General features: G+C 47.6%; 1 protein-coding gene across 10 annotated transcripts in view; it reads right to left on the bottom strand.

Annotated features, from left to right (window-relative positions):
• The window catches only part of Osbpl3 (oxysterol binding protein like 3), a 165,373-nt gene that overhangs the window by 5,101 nt on the left and 140,717 nt on the right, over positions 1 to 19,555 (bottom strand). For all 10 annotated transcript variants that reach the window (XM_060380014.1, XM_021631085.2, XM_021631093.2 and 7 more), the window contains 6 exons: positions 14,024 to 14,087; positions 10,398 to 10,476; positions 9,277 to 9,421; positions 4,964 to 5,108; positions 2,721 to 2,847; positions 1,389 to 1,511 (listed from right to left, as the gene is read on the bottom strand). In XM_060380014.1, coding sequence (XP_060235997.1) covers positions 1,389 to 1,511; positions 2,721 to 2,847; positions 4,964 to 5,108; positions 9,277 to 9,421; positions 10,398 to 10,476; positions 14,024 to 14,087 — 683 coding nt within the window. The remainder of the gene's footprint in view (positions 1 to 1,388; positions 1,512 to 2,720; positions 2,848 to 4,963; positions 5,109 to 9,276; positions 9,422 to 10,397; positions 10,477 to 14,023; positions 14,088 to 19,555) is intronic.

Genomic DNA, 19,555 nt, shown 5'->3' with positions numbered 1-19,555 from the left:
TTGTGTGTTTTGTGGTGCTCAAGTCCAGGGTCTCATGAACGCTCTCCAAGAATTCTACCACCAAGCCACGTGCCCAGCCCTGCATATCTCTGAAAGGTTGTTTTATTAGAACACAGCCCTACCCATTTCTTTAGCTACTATCTATGGTTGCTTTTATGTTGTTGAACAACTGCCCTGACTAACTGCTGAGGCCTTACGGCCTGCCGAGCCAGGAACATCTACCATCTGCTTTTTATACAGGTAAGCTTGGTCGGGACCTCAGAAACAGTGGTTCCTCGTTCCTTTTAAGCAGTTGAGTGGTATTCCGCTGTGGGTATAGATGACAGCTCACGGACACTTCCTTAAGAATGAAGCATACGTTCTGGTGCTCTTTTAGTTCCTTTTAGAGGCATAGGTTTGATTCTGTTGTCATTATTAGCTTGCCTAGGCTGGCCTTGACCGTTCAGTCCTCCTGTTGCAGTCTGAGTGTTAGGATTACAGGTCTGGGCCACCAGGACTGGCTTTCTCAGCGTTTGGAATATAGACCCTTTCCCTGCCCTGAGATTAGTCCCTAGAGCCTTCTGAAAGCTGCTCCTGCTGTCCTTACTGATAAATGGACCCAGACCCACCCCAAACAACCAGCTGTAGGACAGCAGTGAACCCAACAGTTTGCATCCTCTATATAAGCTGCTACAACAAAATCCCCAACCACACAGAGCTCTGGCCAGATGGTCAGGTGAAGGACAGCCCCATCTGGAACATTTCATTCCTTCTTCAAATCCCCCCTATTTCTCTCAGTTAAAATAAGAGAAGAGAGACAGTAAAAGGCTATAGTTGCTCACAGACCTTTTATGATTCTAAGTATATGTTAAACGAGACCTTCTCAACTATGTATGTATGTATCCACCCACCCACCCATCCATCTACCTGTCTATCGACAGGGTTTCACAGCGTAGCCCAAGCTAGCCTCAAACTCTTACCTCTTACTTCCTGCCTCAGCCTCCCCCATGCTAGGATCACAAGTGTGACCACAAGCCACCTGTGCCTGGTTCCAAAAAGTTATTTTAAAAGTAAAGATCAAGTGGATCTACCAAACTCAAGCACGGGTGTATCAGAACTGCCGATTCTAGGCACAGGATCTCGGATTGATTCTGTCATCAACTAGCCTGTCATCGCGCAAAACCAGTCTATGCCAGCAGCCAGGCCCAGGTGCAAATGTAACAAGGCTGCCGGACGTTGGGACCAGCTCTGACAGTGTCCCTCTCTTCTGCTACACGGAAACACCGGGAAGGAGCAAGGGAGGCAATGAGAAAGGCCCCAACCCCTGTTTCAGCACAGCGATGGCTACACAGAAGCTGCCATTTGTCCCGAAAGGCTGGCCACCCCCACCAACCCTCCCAGGCCCAAACCTGAAAAACCGGGGCTGGTGCTCCATGCTGCTCTCCTCTAAGACCCTCCGCCTCTCCCTCTGCAGCCGCTCGATCCTCTGCTTCTGCACCTCAGCTTCCTCCACATTCCCTTCTTCTAGAAGCCTGGGGAGTGAGGGAAGGAGAAAAGGGTTACCCACTGGAAAAGAACAACCAGCCACTTCGATGTACAAGACTGGGTACTAACCATCCCCTACATCCCGTCCCTTCTTCATCCCCTACATCCCGCCCCTTCTTCATCCCCTACATCCCGTCCCTTCTTCCGACCATCACGCAGCGTTCTGAGCCCGAAAGAGCATCACCTCCTGTGATCCAGGGCTTGAAAGCTCCCAGTCAGCCTTCTTCTCCCCCGCTCTCCCATGACGGCAACGCCACATCATTCAGTTCTTGGGTACATATTTTTCAAATGGCGATATAGATTCTTATCCCTTCCTCCATTTAAAGAGCATACATGGGAGCAAAACAGCTTTGTTTTGCTTTGCTTTTTATTTAACAACGCCTAGTAGAGGCTGGACAACTGCATTTTTAATAGCTGTGTAGTAATCTGCTTTGTGGATGCACCTTGATTATTTCAAATATGCTCCACATACAGACACTGGGCTGGTCCTACTATTTTTAGCATTACACTTAGTGTTGGATTGTACGACTCTGGACAGCCAGCATTTACACATAGGAAAGTGTGTCTCTTCAAGAAACCTCTAGACTTAGGATTGTTGGACAAAAGAGTGAGTCTTTAATTGATATACTATGAAACCCCACTTTATAGAAAATTACAGCAACTTATATTCCCCCTTTTATATTATATTTTACACACTAAATATTAATTTATGTTACAGCATGTTGTTAACAGCCACAGATTTTTTTGTAATTTTTATTTTTCATTTTCGCCAATCGAAGAAATGGTATTTTCACCTGGTTTTCTCTCCATGTTTAAGGACTACTTGAGTTTCTTGTCTGTGAACTGTTCATTTCCCCAAGTCCGTTTTCTCCCTATCTTACTGCTTTCTGGAACAAAGCCAACTGTTAGGCTTGAGTACAGATTTATGCTGATCATTTATCTTTGAATTTAGTTTTGCACCTATATTTACCACATTGTTAAGGCTTCTGAAAAATTAAATCTTACATAGCAATCTTTCCTTCCATGTCCCTCTGAGAGAGCTACTTCAAGCCCCCACTCTGTTCCTGTACTCCTGATGACAGCACCCATATATCAGGCTCTGGAGGGCCAGGCAGTTGTGAATACCATTTTTTTTTTTTTTTTGTAGATTGTTTTAAATGTCTCTGGAGAGAAAGATCTTTGGAAAAAATCCTTACCTTTGATCTGGTCTAAACCGAGTGTCGGTGGGTGGTAATAAAGACCTTGACAATGGATCCATTTCATTTAACTCTAACGCAAACTGTGTGAAGCCATAATACTGCTCATAGCCTTTTGGCATGGGATCTGAAAGAGAAATAAACCACCCAGGTCTAATTTGCAATTCATTTATGTTAGTTTAATTCCTTCACCTTTTTCATCTCAGACCCGCTATGTTTCATCCCTAGCTCTAGACTGTTCTGTTTCTATTAAAATATTCTGACTAACAAATAGCTACTGAGCATTTCTCTGTAGATTTTTCTGTCTGACTTTTAAATCTCAGGGATATGGTCTCTTTGCCTTGGTCCTATAGTGAATTAATTCAGTGCTGTGAAGCATCTGTATCGTCTGAGCTGGCACAGAATTTGTTATTCAAATGTACACACCAGGGGCCCAGTGAGATGCCACTCAGGACTGCCTGAGTTCAGAACCTGCAAGGCAGAAAGAACTGACTCCACAGCTGTCCTGACTTCCACATCTGTGCCAGGGCATGCACATCCCTGCACTGATATTACACAGTTGCACGCATGTACAATCAAGTTTTAAAAATCGATTAATGAAACCCACTAGGCCTTTTCTTAACTGGCTGCACTCCCACTGCAGGAGACCTGTGCTCGTGCAGAAAAGGTAAACTCCTGGGACTGTAGCAACCACAACAATAACTAACTCCCCGAGGGCAGTTAGTCTTTTCTTTCCTCCTTGTCTCTCTTTTCATAAGCCTCTAAAATTTCACATCCCGGGAGTAGAATGTTAGGTTCTAATTCGCCCTAACTTTGATCTCAGCTGCGACTTGGGTATACACCAGGGAGAACCAATGCAGACTCAAGACATCCCCTTACAGTCTTAACACCTGCTGGTCACACACACACACACACACACACACACACACACGTCCTCCGTGATGTTCGCCGCAGACATCCTTGTTGGAGCTCTTCAAGTCCCACTGGCAGCTGATCCAGTTCTCTGTGTACCCATCCTAAACTTGAACATGGGAGCCAAGCCCTATGTTGCGCTTGTCACCTGAGACCAGGGTGGCTGTCAGGGTTGGGCCACTTGGAGGATCCTGCATGCTTTGGAAAGCCTACTTCCCTGTTTTTCTAGTGATGCTTTGCTCTTGCTCTAGAATGGGGGGGGAATGATGCTGATTTCCTTCAACATGGGCCAGGGGAGCTCACAGGCCAAGTTCAGATGAGCTGAGCCTCCCCTGCTGGCCACAGTTGGCATGGGGATGGGCTGGGAGCCACTTGAGGCTGCTGTGCTGTGAGGACACGCTGGCTGGGAAGCCTGGAAGATGCTTCATTCTTGAGAAAAGGGCAGTTAGGACCAGCTTCTCCTTAGTCCCCTCCCCTGCCTCCCTGCTTCTCATCTGGTTACGAGGTGTCCCAATACTGAGTTGCTACAACCATCTACACACAGGGAGGAAACATGGGTAGCATAATGCTTCCCCGTGGATCTGTGTCTCTGACACCAGTAGGCCGCAGAGGTAACAGCACGGGGCCATCACCCGTCAACTTATTATTAAAGCATAGCATGGGGCCCCAGGGCTTAAGGCGCTCACTAAGTAGTTTTCCTCTTCCTTTGCTCCCAACCTCAACCCACAACCTTCTCTCCCTCCCTTGACCAGACTAACACCCATCCTTAAAGCCCTTATCTCAGGACAACAGTTTGAATAAAGTGACTCCAACTTGGAGCCAAGCTCTTTTCAGACCGAGGGATTAAGGGGTTACTGGCGCAGCCTGAGCTCCACATCTTTCCTGACACAAATGCTCCAGGGGCAGTGTCCTAGGATTACGAGGGAGACCAGGGTGGCTGTCAGGGTTGGGCCACTTGGAGGATCCTGCATGCTTTGGAAAGCCTACCTCCCTCTGTTTTTCTAGTGACACTTTGCTCTTGCTCTAGAATTACTCGCCTTTTGCTGTCATTTCAGCAAGGCCTGTTACAGTCGCATGTGTGAACCCTAAGAACCCACCAGGCCACCGTCGGATTGGCAGTTGGCTTCTCTCTGAGGCCCTCAGAACCCAGAGCGGAACCTGGCAGCCAGGCTGAGAAGCCGCTGTAGGCTTGACAAGGATGTCAAGTCCCACCAACCCGGTTCAGGCAGGGGACGGCCAGAGACACAGGGGAGCGCTCCGCCCTCCTGCTCCCTGGCAACCGCTCATCTGTTCTACATCTGTTCTATGCTTGGGGTCTGGGGGAGACTCACTTGCTCTCCAGACACACGTGGAGGAGGAGGCTCCGCCACAGTAGATGCTCTCGTGCCATTTCCCAAACAGCCGGTGCGCAGCCTTCCCACTGCGGTCGAACACCGTGCCTTCGATCTCATGGGCGTTCGTGCTCCAGTATTTTGCCTAGGGTGCAGATGAGAACGGTCTGGGTAGCACTCGGGCACTCGCTCATTAGAGGGATTGAGTAGAGAAAAAGGAAGCAAGAGGAAGAACGAGGGCCGGGCCCAGCGGTGCTCTTCGGTAAGGAAGGCAAGCCAGATCAGAAGTTCAAGGTCATCCTCAACTGCAAGTCAAATCTGGGGCTAACCTTGACTTCATGATACCACGTGTCAGGGGAAAGAAAAAAAAAAGCCATAAGGGTATTTGTATTTGGCCAGTTATGGGTTGTTTATCTAGTAAACCAATACAAATTGTATCTTTTTATCACGTACAAAATGACGAAATATGTACGCACTGAGGAATGGCTAACTCAAGCAATTTAGCATGGTTGGCAATTTTTAAGTGTATAGATACATTGTTAACGGCTCTCTTGACTTTGAAGAAATATTGTATCCTTTGATCAGTACTTTCCCCTAGGCCTTACCCCTACCTCTGGTAACCACCATCCTACTTCCTGCTTCTAGGAGTCAATTTTTTTTTTCCAGTTCCACCCACGGATGAGGTCATGCGGAATTTTTATGAGCAGGGCTCATTTCACTTGGCACAGTATCTACCGCATTCATCTATGTATACATTGTGAATGACAGGGTGTCATCCTTCCTACGGCCGAGCAGTATTCCACTGTCCTTCTGCACCCTAACTATGTGCTGAGCGCCTCTAGGATGGTCCTCTGCTTGCTCTTGTGAACAGCATCGTGGTGGACAGGGGGGTGCTGATGGCTCTGTGAGTCTTGACTTCATGTCCTTTGGCTGTCTACTCAGGAGTGGGCCTGCAGGGTTCCAGGGAAGCTCAGCGCTTTGAGGAAGTTTATTCTTCCTAAAGGCTGCGCTAACTCATATCCATCAGCTGTATTCGAGGGTTCCCTTCTCTTCAGGCCTTCTCATCTTTTTGCTGCCAGCTATTCTAAGAGGCGACGAGGTGACGCCTCACAGTGCTTTTGATGTGCATTTCCTGGATGACTCGTGATCCTGAGTATCCATTCACCTCTCTGCTGGCTGCCTGCGTGGCTGACTTTTAGGCATGAGTCCGGATCCAGATGCTGAGGCCTGCAGCGAAAGCCTTTAACCTCAAGCCTGGCTCGCTGCACTTTATCTAGCATCTGCTTGGTTTGAGATGGGATCTCACCGTAAAGCTTTTACAGTGATCCTCCTGCTTCAGTCCCGAGTCAAAGGTACTGGTCTTCCCAGGCCCAACTACCGCACTCGGTTCCCCGTCTATCCACTGTTTTCTTGCAGCCGAGTCGAGTTCCATTTTATATTTTGCATTTTAACACGGTATCAGATTGCAAATATTCCCTCTTTTGCATGTGGATATCCAACAGCACTACTGAAAAACAAACTGCCCTTTCTTATCCTGTCTTAGGGGAATCTTTTTAGAAATTGAGTAGGAACATGCAGATTTATTTCTAGGCTTTCTAGCCTGTTCCCACAGCCTGGCTAGGTTTTGGATTTAAAAACAAAAACAAAAGCAAAACCTTTTTGTTATTTAATGAAAACTGCCGTTACCCACTATCTGCAGTTTCTAACCCAATAACGAATGTTTGTATAGGCCATGTGCTTTTCCTGCTTTTGCTTCACGTGACAGAGAAGCACAAAACTCAGTTCTTAGGTGTCTGCCAAGTAGCTAGCACACTGGCTAGGTTGCTAATTGGGGTGTGAAGAGCAGCTGCCCAGGGATGTCACTGGGACTCTGAAGCCTGGGAGCTCTCATTATCGCAATTTAAAGTTAACTCATAATTCCTTTTACCTGAAGAAAATGGTCATTTGCAAACCAGTTAAAGAGTTTGCCTCAAATTGCAGTTTCTATTACTTTCCTCCATGCTAGGCCTGTTCCAGCTGCAGGGTCCTTGTACAAGCCACCTTCTCAGGAGAGGTCTGTGAGGCAGCCTTGCCTGGGGCTCATCCCTGCTCATCCCAGCTGAGGACCATCAGCTCAGCCTTGTTCACACAGTACCACTCTCCAGCCAGCAGAGGGGGCGCCGACTCCCTAGAGGTGATGCTTTGGAAATTCCCCCAACTACCTGGCCATCCTCAAAACCCTTCATGAACAGAAGGCGTTCCTCCATAAATCAAAAGCCCTGGCACTATCTTCAGCTGAAACCGAAGCCGTATTTGGAAAGCAGGAAAGCTGGGTGGCATTTCCAGGCCGTTTTCTGCTGGTTCGGTTTCTCCCCTTTAAAGCTTTGGTAAAACGCAAAGGCAGGGTGGGAACACAGCAGCACCAGACACGCGAATGAAGAAATCAGAAATTTCTCCAGCCATGTAAAAGTGGCAGGGGAAGAAGGGAGCCCAGACTGTTAAGTTTAATGGTCAGGTCCCCCCCCCACCCCCGCCCTTATGGTATTTATCAACAAATGAGATGTTGATGACTGGCTGGGAAGCCACAAGGAGATAGCCAGAGTCCTTCCACATTCAATGCTTATCTCAAATAACAAGCATTTTCCTGTAAAGCCGGGGCAGTGGTGTACAGCAGTAATCTCAGTACTTCTGAGGATGCAGGAGGATTGCTCTGAGTTTGACTCAAACAAATGATCTCATTCTTTCTCTGGTCCTGAGGAGACAAGAACAGGGAGGACGGCAGACAAGGTGCAGACAAGGCAGGGAGCACCTTGCTTTGAGAAGATGTGCACAGCTGCTCCTCCTGGATTAGGGGAACAAATCCTTGCCCCAGCTGCCTTTGGCTTCTTTCTGAAATGTACGTAGGCAAAGCTTTCAAAGTAGGGCCACTGTGATTTGCTAGTTTTGTGTCCGTCTACAAGCTCATTTGACTTACACGTTACAGTATGAACCCTGACCGGCCTCACAGATGTGCCCTGTGGGTGACAGGTGGTGCAGAGAAGGGCTGGATGAAGCTGCACTCAGTTCGGGATGTTGATCTCAGCCAGGTGCAAACATTCGTTGACAAGGGTTTTGCCCTAAAGCCACTTTATGTACCCGTGGGTTTTAAAAGCAAGAAGAGACTAGGAGGGGGAAAAAGGGGAGGGACTCAAATCAAGGAATTTGGAGAGAGACTCTACATTTTTTTTCTCACATCCGCCGTCCTTTCTCTCTATCTCTGAATGTTCTGAGCAGGGCTCTGTGTTCCTACAGCCGGGGCTGTAGGATGAACAGGACGGACCAGGATTTTACTCTTGTGAAGCTGGGGGCGGGGGGTGGATCCCGAGGGTGTGGAGAGCACAGAGACTGACAAGTAAAGAAATAACTCCAGCGGGGTAACAAAGGCCTTGAAGAAAACCTGATCGTGAGGGTGAAAGACAGAGAGAGGTGGTAACATCAGGACCTGGGGAGAAAGGGAGGAAAGGAAGGGCCAGTGTGGTCAGGGGCTGACAGGAGTGGGGGGCAGCAGGGAGAGGACGAGCCAGTGGGCGCTCGCGCGGGCGTGTGTGTGTGTGTGTGTCTGTGTGTGTGTGTGTGTGTACTGTGTAAGTACATACATTCCACGGCTGATGGTGCAGAGCCTTGTGGGCCATTGAGAGGATGCTGACTTCATTGAGAGGACGGAAGTGAGTGGAAAGCCTTGGTAAGGGGATGGCTGGTCACGCCTTTTCCTGAAGCACGCTTTACCACGAGGAAAGGCGTGACTGGCCTTGCTGTCCCCTCACTCAGTTCTTTCTTTCTTCCATGACAGAGTCTTACCATATGTTCCAGGTTGCTCTCAGACTCACAATTCTCCAGCCTCAACATCTTGAGTGTGGGATTAGAGGCACATGCGCCAAGTCTGGCTACATTTTGACCTTTCTTAAACGCACACCTCAACTATTAAAAAGTGCATCTACAATGTTGTACAACCATCACTACTATCTATTTCTAGAACTTTCTCATCTTCCCAAACAGAAATTCCAAACCCATGACACACAAACCCCCTCCTTATCCCTCCCTCCACCTGGGCCGATAATCCCCCCCCCATCCCCTTCTCTCTTTGTGTTGTAGGGATTCAAGTGACTGGAATGCATCCTGTCATGACTGGTTCATCCACTTAGCATGATGTCTTCCTGTGTCTGTGGCTTGGTCCAGTGACATCCCATGAAAGAGTCTCCCCGGCTCTGCACTGAGGGCAGATGGCAGGGCAGCGTCCGAGGGCGCCTGGCGCTGCCTCGGCCCTGTGGCACTGGAGCTCGGCTCACTCAAGGTACCTTTATGAAGTTCACTTTGCACTGGCAGGAGTCGTCAGCCAGGTTCTTGATGACAATCTCGCCGTAGTGCTCGATCCAGCGCTGTCCGCTTAAGATGTTGTGGATGCAGGAGGTCACTTTGTTCCACTCAAAGTGGTCCCCAAAGCTGGAAGAGAACAGCGAGTCAGAGATGGCTCCCGACAGAGCCAGCCGCAGACGTAGCCGGCCATCTGACTTTCTCTGAGGCAGGGAATGAACCACTCATCCTCGTTCGCAGACCCTGTGTCAAGTGAAGCTCCGAGCTGACAGGTGAGCTGAGGCTCTTAAGCCAGAAAACACCTCAGCAGTCAACCTCCTGCCTCCTGAAGGCCCCAGGGGCTTCACTAGCAAGAGGGCTGCCTCCTGGACCACCGGCCACCCCTTTCCATTGACAGCTTCAGGGGATGTGTCTGAAGCTGCCCGACTAGAGGAGGGGAAAGGGTAGAAGGATGCAATGGGGTGGCGGCCAGGCTCCCACACTTTACTGATCACATGTTATTTACATCTCTCTCCCATGAGCAAGAATTCAGGCATTGCTTAGAGTTAAACAACTGTGAGGAAACAGTAAGCAGTATCTTAAGAGCTTTATACATAACGCCTGTCTAATTTTCCTATATGTCCTCTGAGGCAGGTGAGGGCACTAATGACAAGAAATGTGTGGCAGCGTGACCAACCATCATGTTGTGAAAGGGCACAACAGCAGGGGATTGCCGACAGCCCGGCCTGGAGTCCCAGACTCACCATCACTTTGCTATTGGCGATGCCTATAAAGAAAGCCTTGTCTGACTCTGAGGGCATCCTGACAGCAAGGCAGGACCATGGTGATAAAGAAAAATTACCTTTCATCTTGGAAGGAAGCAGAAAGGATTTTTTTTTTTTTTTAAAAAAGCCTTTGCTTCGAGATCTGTGAACTGAAGGGGGCATTTCCATCCAGTGAGAGGAAACACTAGACTGTGAAGCCTGCCGGGAGGAGGCTACCTGAACTCACTGCAGATGGAGTCAAAGAGAAAAGCATCACCTCCAAGCCAGGGGGATGGTGAGCACCCTGCCCCTACGTGGGTTTCTGGCCTGAGACCTCACATTCCTAACTCGGAGGGACTTACGTGGGCAGAATCACGTGGGTTGTGCCAATCGGGACAATTTCCATGGATTTACCCCAGAATTTATTTTTCCACCTCACATCTGAAATGAAATATCAAATATCACATATTGAACCAGACAGCTAGAAGGATCAGAGATCTCAGGCTGGACAAATCATTGGTCATTCTATAACCGTCACAGTCAAGTTGGTTCTAATGGAGATCATTGTTCATAGACTAGCTACACCAACTGGGTATCCAAAACAGAATCAGGAACAAAGTCCTCCCAAAAGAGTCAACAGTCCGAGAGTGAAGTGAAACAAGGCGCGGTCACATGGCACAGGCTATCCCAGTGTGCTGCAGCATGAGGGGGAGCTAGGGCAGAGGGTGGCTGGGTTGTCTGAGGAAGGCCTTGAAAGAGGCTTGTCTGCAAGAGCCAGAAACGGGGCTTTGTTGACTCCAAACGAGTTCATGGCACATAGGGAAATCAGCGTTGGGAAAATGGTATTTAAGGGGTTTGAGGTCTAAGAGAGACTAGTGTGGCTCTGTCCTGTAGGTCTGAGATTATCTAAGGGGAGGAGTAGAAAGTCAGACTGAGGAAACAGTGGGTTCTGCAAGCCTGGCTATTAGGTCCTTTTTGAATTGAAAATATTTAGGGAAGCAGTGTAATTAGATTAAAAAAAAAAAAAAAAAGGCCAAGGCCATACAGAGAACGGAGCTTGGGCAGGATGGGTGAAAAGCAAGGCCAATAAGAGAAGCAGCTGCGTGGCTGCTCAGGGCATAATCAGGAGTGAGGTGAGTCGGGCCCACAGCTGTGGTGCAGAGGGCTCATAAGGAAAGAAGTAAAAATGGAGAATGGAGAAGCAGACAGACACAGGGTGAGAAAGGAAGGGAGTATTGACAAGCCACAGCTGCTGGCCCAATTTGTGGATGCTGGCACCCGGAGAAAGAAGGGAGAACAAGAACGGGAAGCTGCCCTTCCTGTTGATACACTGAGACAGAAGAACTGTCGGGCCAAGGGCAGAAGCAGGGAGGTTAGGAGATGCATAGCTGGGGTCCAGGAGAGAGGTGAGAGGCCCTTTATGAAATACTGCAGATGGTGAATTTAAAGGAACCTGAGAGAGTGTATTTGCTACAGAAGCTGTTTTGGAGTGATGAAACTATTTTAAAATTAATTGTGCTGATTAAAAAAAAAAAAAAAAACACGGTGGGTGCAATAGTGCATGCTTGTAATCCTACCACTCTTCGAGGCAGAGGCAGGTGTGTGTCTCTGTGAGTTCGAGGCCAGCCTGGTCTACAAAGCTAGTCCAGAATGGCCAGGAAGGACTACACAGAGAAATCCTGTCTTGAACTGCCCCCGCCCCTCAAAAAAAAAAAAAAAACCAAAAAAAACCCCAAATCACAAGGTTATATGCTTTCAGTGGGTAACAATATAGTATGTGAATATTTCTCAGTAAAATTGGTATGAAAACTGAAAAAGGGAGAATCTGAGCCGGGATAAGAATGCATTGCTAAATTTGTATCACACACAAAATCTCACCAAGGTCAGGCTTACTTTGTTGTTTCTTACTACATCGAAACTAGTATATAATAATGCCAGTTGATGGCAGACTATAACACCCTGAAGATACTTAATATGAACCTTGAAGTAACAACTAAGGCAGGAAACAAAGAGCTATAGAGCTAGTCAAACAAAAGAGATAAAATGGACATAGAGACAGTACTCAACTAATTCAAAAGGCGTAAAAAAGAGAAAAAAGGTGAACAAGAAACAGATTTGACAAATCAAAACAAGGCACACTTAAATCACCTCCATATTTAGTTACAACAAATGTAAATGATCTAAGCAACCCAGTTAAAAGGCAGAGAAATTTGAAAAGGAAAGAGGAGGGTTCAAGGATTCTATACTGCAGAGGCAGGTAGAATCGTCCAGGAATGTGTGTAACACAGAGCCTTCAGGGACGACTTTGAGAAGGCTCTCTGGTTGAAAACAAAAGTGAAGACAGGAAAACAGAGAAGCACCCACGAGGCCAATGAGCTGTATCAGGCAGGAGCTTAGGAGCCTTACGAGAAACGTTTCCAGAGGGTTTTAGTGAAAAGCAGAGAAATCTCAGCTGAAGCTTCAATGTTTAATACTAAGCTTCAGCAGCAAAGATTAAAGGGGAAGAAAACAAAACACTTGACTTTTAACTTTCAACTAGTCATCCTGAGCGCCTCCAGACGGAGTACGCGCCGATGGAGAAGGAGCGTGGGAAGTGTTACAGTGTGCTCTTCAACTCTCACAAAGATATGTGCACACATACGTGTGCAGACAGGCAACACGGGAAGCAAATGGCAGTGTAGTAAAGAAAATGTTTTTAAAGTTGATTAGGAACTGGAGATGTGATTCAGCTGGTGACTGCAGAGCACGCACAAGGTCCAAAGTTCGGTCCTCGGCACTGCAAAAACCAGATGTGGTCATGTTTGCCTGTGAGCCCGGCATCCGGGAGGGGAAGCTGGGAGGATAACCAGTGCCAAGTGAGCCTAGTCTGAGAAGTTTATATAGTGAACTACATGAGCCTTTGTCTCCAACAATCAAAACCACACACACACACACACACACACACACACACACACACGCATGAAATGTGTCCAACTTCTTGAAAACCCGGATACTCAATTTCTCTTTCTGTACTCCAACCCTTTGAATAAAAGAAAATTTAACAAAACTAACTCACTTAGGAAAAACCTGAAGCATTATTTTTAGAACAACTTTCCACCTCCCCTATCTCCAAATGCAAGTTTTGGTAAGATCAATATCAGAACCACCCCCAAATGTAAAGAAGGGCCGAGAGTACATCTCAGCGGTGGAAGTGCTGGCCTTCCCAAACCTTTGTGTCATATTCCCAGGAATGGCAGGAACAAAGCCAGACAAAAGCCAGACAACTCAGGGTGACAACCACCACAGGAAACACAGGCGAAAACCTCCAAACAGACAACACTAAAAACAAAACAAAACAAAAACGCCCCACGGGGCCAGCGAGATGGCTCAGCAGGAAAAGGTGCTTGCCACCAAGCCCAAGGTCTGGAGGTCCATCCTTTGGAGTCACATGACAGGAGGGGAAGGCCCCACAGGTGTGTCCGTGTGCACGCGCACACAGACACTAAAATAAATGGAAGAAGTTCAGTGGGTTAAAAATATTCATAAAAACAAAGAGGAATAGAAGTCAGAGGTGTCAAATGTAATTTTGGAAACAAAATTTACATTTTTAAAAAGCAAGAGATCCATTTGCTGTCTACACCACAGCAGGGGATGCTGCAACTCCGGCAGGAAGTAACCCATTCCAGGAAGTTACAGAGTGAGATGGAGGAACCGCTCTGAGAACAGCCATGGTGACTCGGGTAAAGAAGGAAAAATGAATAGGTTAATTAAGAGGCAAAATTATCTTTTTCCAATTGAGGTAAAAATCAAATTGATCTCCTGAATTCTTAGCATCCATTAATAATCAAGTAAATAATGTGCTGCTAATGAATTCGTGGTGTCAATCACTGTTCTCTAGGAAGGGCAAGTCTCCTGACCACGCTTGACCTTGCCAAGCACTTAACAATCCCTGGAGAAAACAAAATCTTCAGCGCTCTGAGTGCGGGGGTCAGAAAGATCAGCAGATTACCTTGCCAGAAAACGAAGTTCGCAGACTCAGCATGGCAGGCGGAGATAGGTGGGTGGTGGCTGACCTGAGGGAAGCAAAACACAGAGTCTGAGTACAGGATTTGCTGGGCCAGCAAAGCCGCTCCTTTTCCCTTGACTGAGCAAGGGGCAGCGTCTTCGCTTGAACAAGCGTGTCCTGAGGGGTCTGGTGGGGAGGAAGCTGGGAAGGGAAGCCTCCAGAAGCTTTCCTGGGAGCACGGACCACGCCGCAGTGTTGAGTCAGGACAAAGGCACGATTTGAACAGTAAAAAAAAAAAAAAAAAAGGGACGTCAGGGAACTGCACTTCCCCCAAGCCATCCTGTGTCTGACATGCTATGAAAATTCTAAGCTGTCAAGTCACTGTTTAGGGGTGCTACTTCTACGTAACACAAAAACATGTCCCCCTGTGGCTCAGAAAACTGAGTCATGAATTCCAGACTCTTAAGTCACTGATGAGGACAATTCAAGACAGTTCTTTTTTAAAAAACAAAACATTTACTTATTAATTTATTGTGTGTGTGTGTGTGCTCATGTGTCCTGGCTCATGTGTGCAAATGTGAGAACAGTTTGTGGGAGGCAGTTCTTGCCTTCTACTTCTAGAGATGGAGCAGCCAGTGCCCTGACCCTCTGAGCTGTAGCACTGGCCCCTGAGCTACTTCTGTCTGGAGCTAATTCTGTCTCTGGAGAGCAGAGCTAGGCAGGGCCATGAAGAAAATTTACCAATTGTTTGGGGCGTGTGTTTGTGTGTGTGTGTGTATGTGTGTGTGTGTTGGGACTGTGGAGATGGCTCAGTCCGTGAAGCGACAGCGGTGTAAGTACAGGGATCTGAGAGGCATCTGTAATCCCAGCACTAGGGGCGGAGACAGAGATCCTTGGGGCTCACTGGTCAGCCAGGCTAACCTAATCAATGAGTAGCAGGCCTCAGAAAAACAACGAAAGCATGGTAGATGGCACCCGAAGAACAGCGGGAGGGTTTCTTCCGGCTTCCACATGTGCACCTGCCAACACACAAACACACACGGACACACACACAAGAACACACACACATTCGAAAAGAAAATCTGTTTATCATCACACACACACACACACACACACACACACACACACACACACACGTAATTACATCCAAGAAGGGATGATCTTCATCACAGAGACTGGCACTGGGGAGCACCATAGCTTGTTTTATCCATCAATTAAGAAGCTAAACACAAAATGGTGGCTGTGAGTCCTCTCTTCTTTATCTCAGTTAGCACTCAGAACTGCACCAAATCAGTTCTTATAAAACCAATCAACCAACCAACCAACCAACCAACCAAACCAAAAAACCCAGTCATGATGGCCAGGTGCTTCCAGAAATTTCTCTAACAGTTGCTGTTAACAGCGGTCTTTTTCTGTTTATCTACCCGAGGTCTTTCCTACAAACAACATGGAGGCTCAAACCAGATTAGATCAAGTTTCCCAAGCCACAGCTTTCAAAGAGCTAACCAAACCCCAGTAAATCCCAGTGTGCCTCTGTGCCTTACAGACTTCAGAACTAAGTGCTAAGGAGCCAAACATGGCATCGACCACTCAGTACTGAGCTCTACCAGTCATGAGCAGGTGTGTAAGGAGATGGAGGAGGCGTGGCAAGTCCACGTGTGCTGAGGAGCTTGCTTTGCCATATATGGAGAGCTAGCTGCAGGACTGAAGGATCCCCCGGCATCCTGCCCCAGCCCTAACTGACAGACTGGAGAGCCAGGAAAACAGACAGTGACGAAAATAGCATCCACACCTTCGGGTTACTCAATGAACTGAAATCCCAGCTACGGGAAGTAGGAGGTGGAACCCCGCTGCTGTTTCTTGCGTCTTAGTTCCCCATGTGCCCTGTGACGCCACAAATTTTGGCCACTTTTCCTTGCAGTTTTAGAGCGGAATTTTCCCTGGCTCAAGAACCCCACTCCTATAATCAAGGCAACTGCTCTCTGTTGTTCGTGTTGAAAGTCCAACAGCTCGCATCACAAAGTGTGCCGTCATCCTCCTTCCTCCCGTGAGAGAGCTCTCAAAATGGTGCAGGCGACTTTTAAACCTTGAGACTGCATACAACTGGAAGACAACAGCCCTCGTCCGACCCCAGTTCTCGACCTGCCCGACGTGTCCCGCTAGGGAGTGGGAAAGGAGCCGTGGGATGTGGGAGGGCGCAATACGGCCATCATCAAGAACTTGGTCCGTTCGTGAAAATCGCCAACTACAAACATCAAAGCCAACTATGGTAGGCAAACACCTGGTGCCTGCTCTATAATAACTTAAAATCCGATAAAACAGGGGCAAGCATGTTGTTCATACAGAAGGCCTTTGGAAGATACCTCTCTATACAGGGAGAAGCATCCTGCCCCAAGGAACTAGAGGGGACCCTGTGGTATTAGGAAGTGTGCACACATTTTATAAGAATTCAGGTATGATCTTTTAAAACTGGGATAGCAGATTAACATAATGGCGGTCAGCCAACTGCCCTCAGATGAGTCCAAACGATGTTTTGTTGTTTTTTTTTAATTTCTTTTACATTTGTTTGCTTGTTTATTGTGAGTTAGCATTCGGAGGTCGGAAGAGAACTTGCAGGCGTCGGCGTAGTCCTGCATGTGTGTGTGTGTGTGTGTGTGTGTGTGCGCGTGTGTGTGTGTATCACAGGAAGCGAACTGGTAACATCAGTACGGCAGGCAGGTACCTTTATACCGCGTCATCTCGTGGTGGCCAGTAGCTTCGCGTCTTCACTAACCCTATTTAACAAACTAGGAAACGGGCTTTCAACACAGAACCTGCTGCCCGCTACTCCCCAACTGCTGTGCGGCCTCTTGTCCCAGACCCCATGCTCTTTCTCTCTCTCTCTCTCTCTCTCTCTCTCTCTCTGTGCACCCAGCAAGGTCTACATCCAAAGATGGCTCCGGTGCCTCTTAAGGCCACATCACATCATTACTGTGCCTTTTCGTGACTACTTAGAGAAAAAGAAAATCTTCTTCTGCCTACAGCCAGACCGGAAGCCATCAGCTGAGGAGAACCGTGACTGCGGGTGAGGGGCAGGACCACTGGGAATCTGATCATGCTCCAGCAAGTGTATGAACAACACAAAATGGACTTGTTTTTTTTTTGTTGTTGTTGTTGTTTTTTAGTCCCCTCACTTTCTTCTTCTTTTTTTGGGGGAGGAGGGGATGTCACAGGGGAGGGTGTAGACATGGGAAGACTGGGAGGTGAATGCAGTCAGGGCCCATGATGTGAGATCTCCAAATACTCAATTAAAAAAAGGTCATAGTGTACCTGTTGAAACATCAAAATAGACAGAAGCTGACTACTTTTCCTCACCCTCACTGCTCCTACCTTGTTCTGTGCCTCATCGTATCATGCTGGATCCTTATGATACCCTCCTAACGAGGCTGCTAATGTCTGTTCTTCAGCTCTGAACACTAGGAGATAGTGGCAATCTGAAAAATCTGGTCCTAGGGCTTTCTCTTTTGAATGCCTGTAGAAAGGGCTCATCACAGTTGATACTTAACCTTTGCAGCCAAAGCCTCTCTATGCACGTGGGGAGGCAGCAAAAAAAAAATGCTGAGTCTTTGCTAACTGTTTAGTCTTGATTCCTTTTGAGGTGAGAGTGGTGTTTTTCATGGTCCCATACCCAGAACAATACAGACGAAGGATATTTTTTACTTCCATGATCAACAATTCCGGTAGCTCTGAGCCTAATAACTAAACTTTAAAAATGACCCCAGAGGAGTGGTAGAAAAAGGACATGAGGGAAACAGGGTCTAAAATGCCCCCAGAAGAGTGGTAGGGAAAGGACGTGAGGGAAACGGGGTCTGTTGTTTAGCATCACTGCAGATACTGGAAGCCTTGCTCCTCCAGGCCACTGTCTCCCTTGCCTGTGGCCAACCCTTGGGGGGCCTGCCACATTGGGCAATCTGAAGATCAAGCGTGACCACACATTTTAGAGGCAAAAGGCACTATGCAAAACACTCGACTGTATTAAGGATAATGAGGACAAGAAATGGTTTCTGACCACAAAGACACTTCCTGCAACATGTAAGCATGCCTTTTCCGTGAGCAACAACATGGAGAAAGATGGTTGTCACAGCATCCACGAGCCACACACTGCCATTCCCGCTGGATGAAGACACAGCCGAGGCTCCAAGGGCTGAAGTTCCTTATGCAAGAGCGCAGACTGAGCAAACGGAGGGCCCTTCCTATGCTGCAGACAGTGGCCAGCCTTCTTTGTTCTCCGTCTTGGGATCCAGCTCATACAACTAAAGACTAAGGTATATGCACTGAGAGTGTTTGGTGATCTCTCTGGGTACGTGAGCGCTTGCCCCTTGGGCCCTGGTTCTCCTCTCCTGGCAGATCCCATGACCAGCGCCACCCCTCCAGGGCTCCAAAAGTGGCCATTCACCTTTCCACAGCTCATGCCCTTCTCCCTTATAGTCTCTTCATCCTGCCCTGATTGTCAGCTATAGTTTGGGGCTATTTTTGGCTCTTCTTTTTTTTTTTTTTTTTTTCCATAAGAGTTCATATAACACCATGGTAACCAAATCATGTTTTCATTTATTCTCATTCCATTTTAAGTTCAGCATTTAAATAACCCAGCTGAATCTGAACCAGATGGGCTACTGCATCCCTTAACTACTGGCTTAGCCCTCAACTCCCCTGTACTAAGCAAGATTTACCTTATTTTGACCTGGGAAGCCACTGGCAATATGCTTTGGGGTTTTGTAGATTCACTTGCCTTTGGAACAATTCCAGGGAATGGAATTGTTCTGGGTCTGGTTTTTGTGTTGTCTTTTTTGAGATAAGAGTCTCACTAGGCAGCCCAAGCTGGCCCAGAACTGTCTATGTGGCCATGACTTTGACTTTGGACTCTCAATCCTCCTGTCTGAGGCCTTTGAACAGCAGGACTCCAGCCTATAACACATTAAGACAAGCCTCATACTCATCAGTTTCTTGGGATTTGGGCGTGGTGGCTGTGAACCTGTCATCCCTTTATTCAAGAGACTGGGGCAAGAGCTGTGTGTGTCTCAGGCCAGAATGCATATGTAGTCAGATCATATCTCAAGGAAAAAGAAAGACAGAAGGGTGGGGGCCAGAAAAGAAAAGAAAACTCCAAGTTCACCGCACCTTCTCTCCCAGCCCTATAATGCAAATTCACTGACAAAAATAACCAGAAGGAAAAGACTATTTTAGCAACTCACACCCCCTCTTTATCCTCAGTTTTCTGGGACTTGGGAGAGAATTATATCACAGTAATGATGGCTAGCCTTCTGGGAGGTGAGAAAGGGTACTCCTCGCCTTTCTACAGGTATGCTTTCTATTTCAGCAGAGGGAGTGTTCCCCATGGGCAAACACATGGGGTATTTGCCCCCCAATGCATGCTGAGCCCTCACGGAGCAACAAGGACAGAGGACAGGGCTCTCGCAGAACACTCACATTTCCCAGACCTTCTCTCTGTCCACAGGACAGTCACGATGGCCATCAGCTCCACTTTAAAGAAGAAAG

This window comes from Meriones unguiculatus, chromosome 3, assembly GCF_030254825.1.
Source record: "Meriones unguiculatus strain TT.TT164.6M chromosome 3, Bangor_MerUng_6.1, whole genome shotgun sequence".
Taxonomy (NCBI): domain Eukaryota; kingdom Metazoa; phylum Chordata; class Mammalia; order Rodentia; family Muridae; genus Meriones; species Meriones unguiculatus.
Note: the sequence above shows the minus strand (reverse complement) of the source record. Positions and strands in the feature narration are given on the sequence as shown.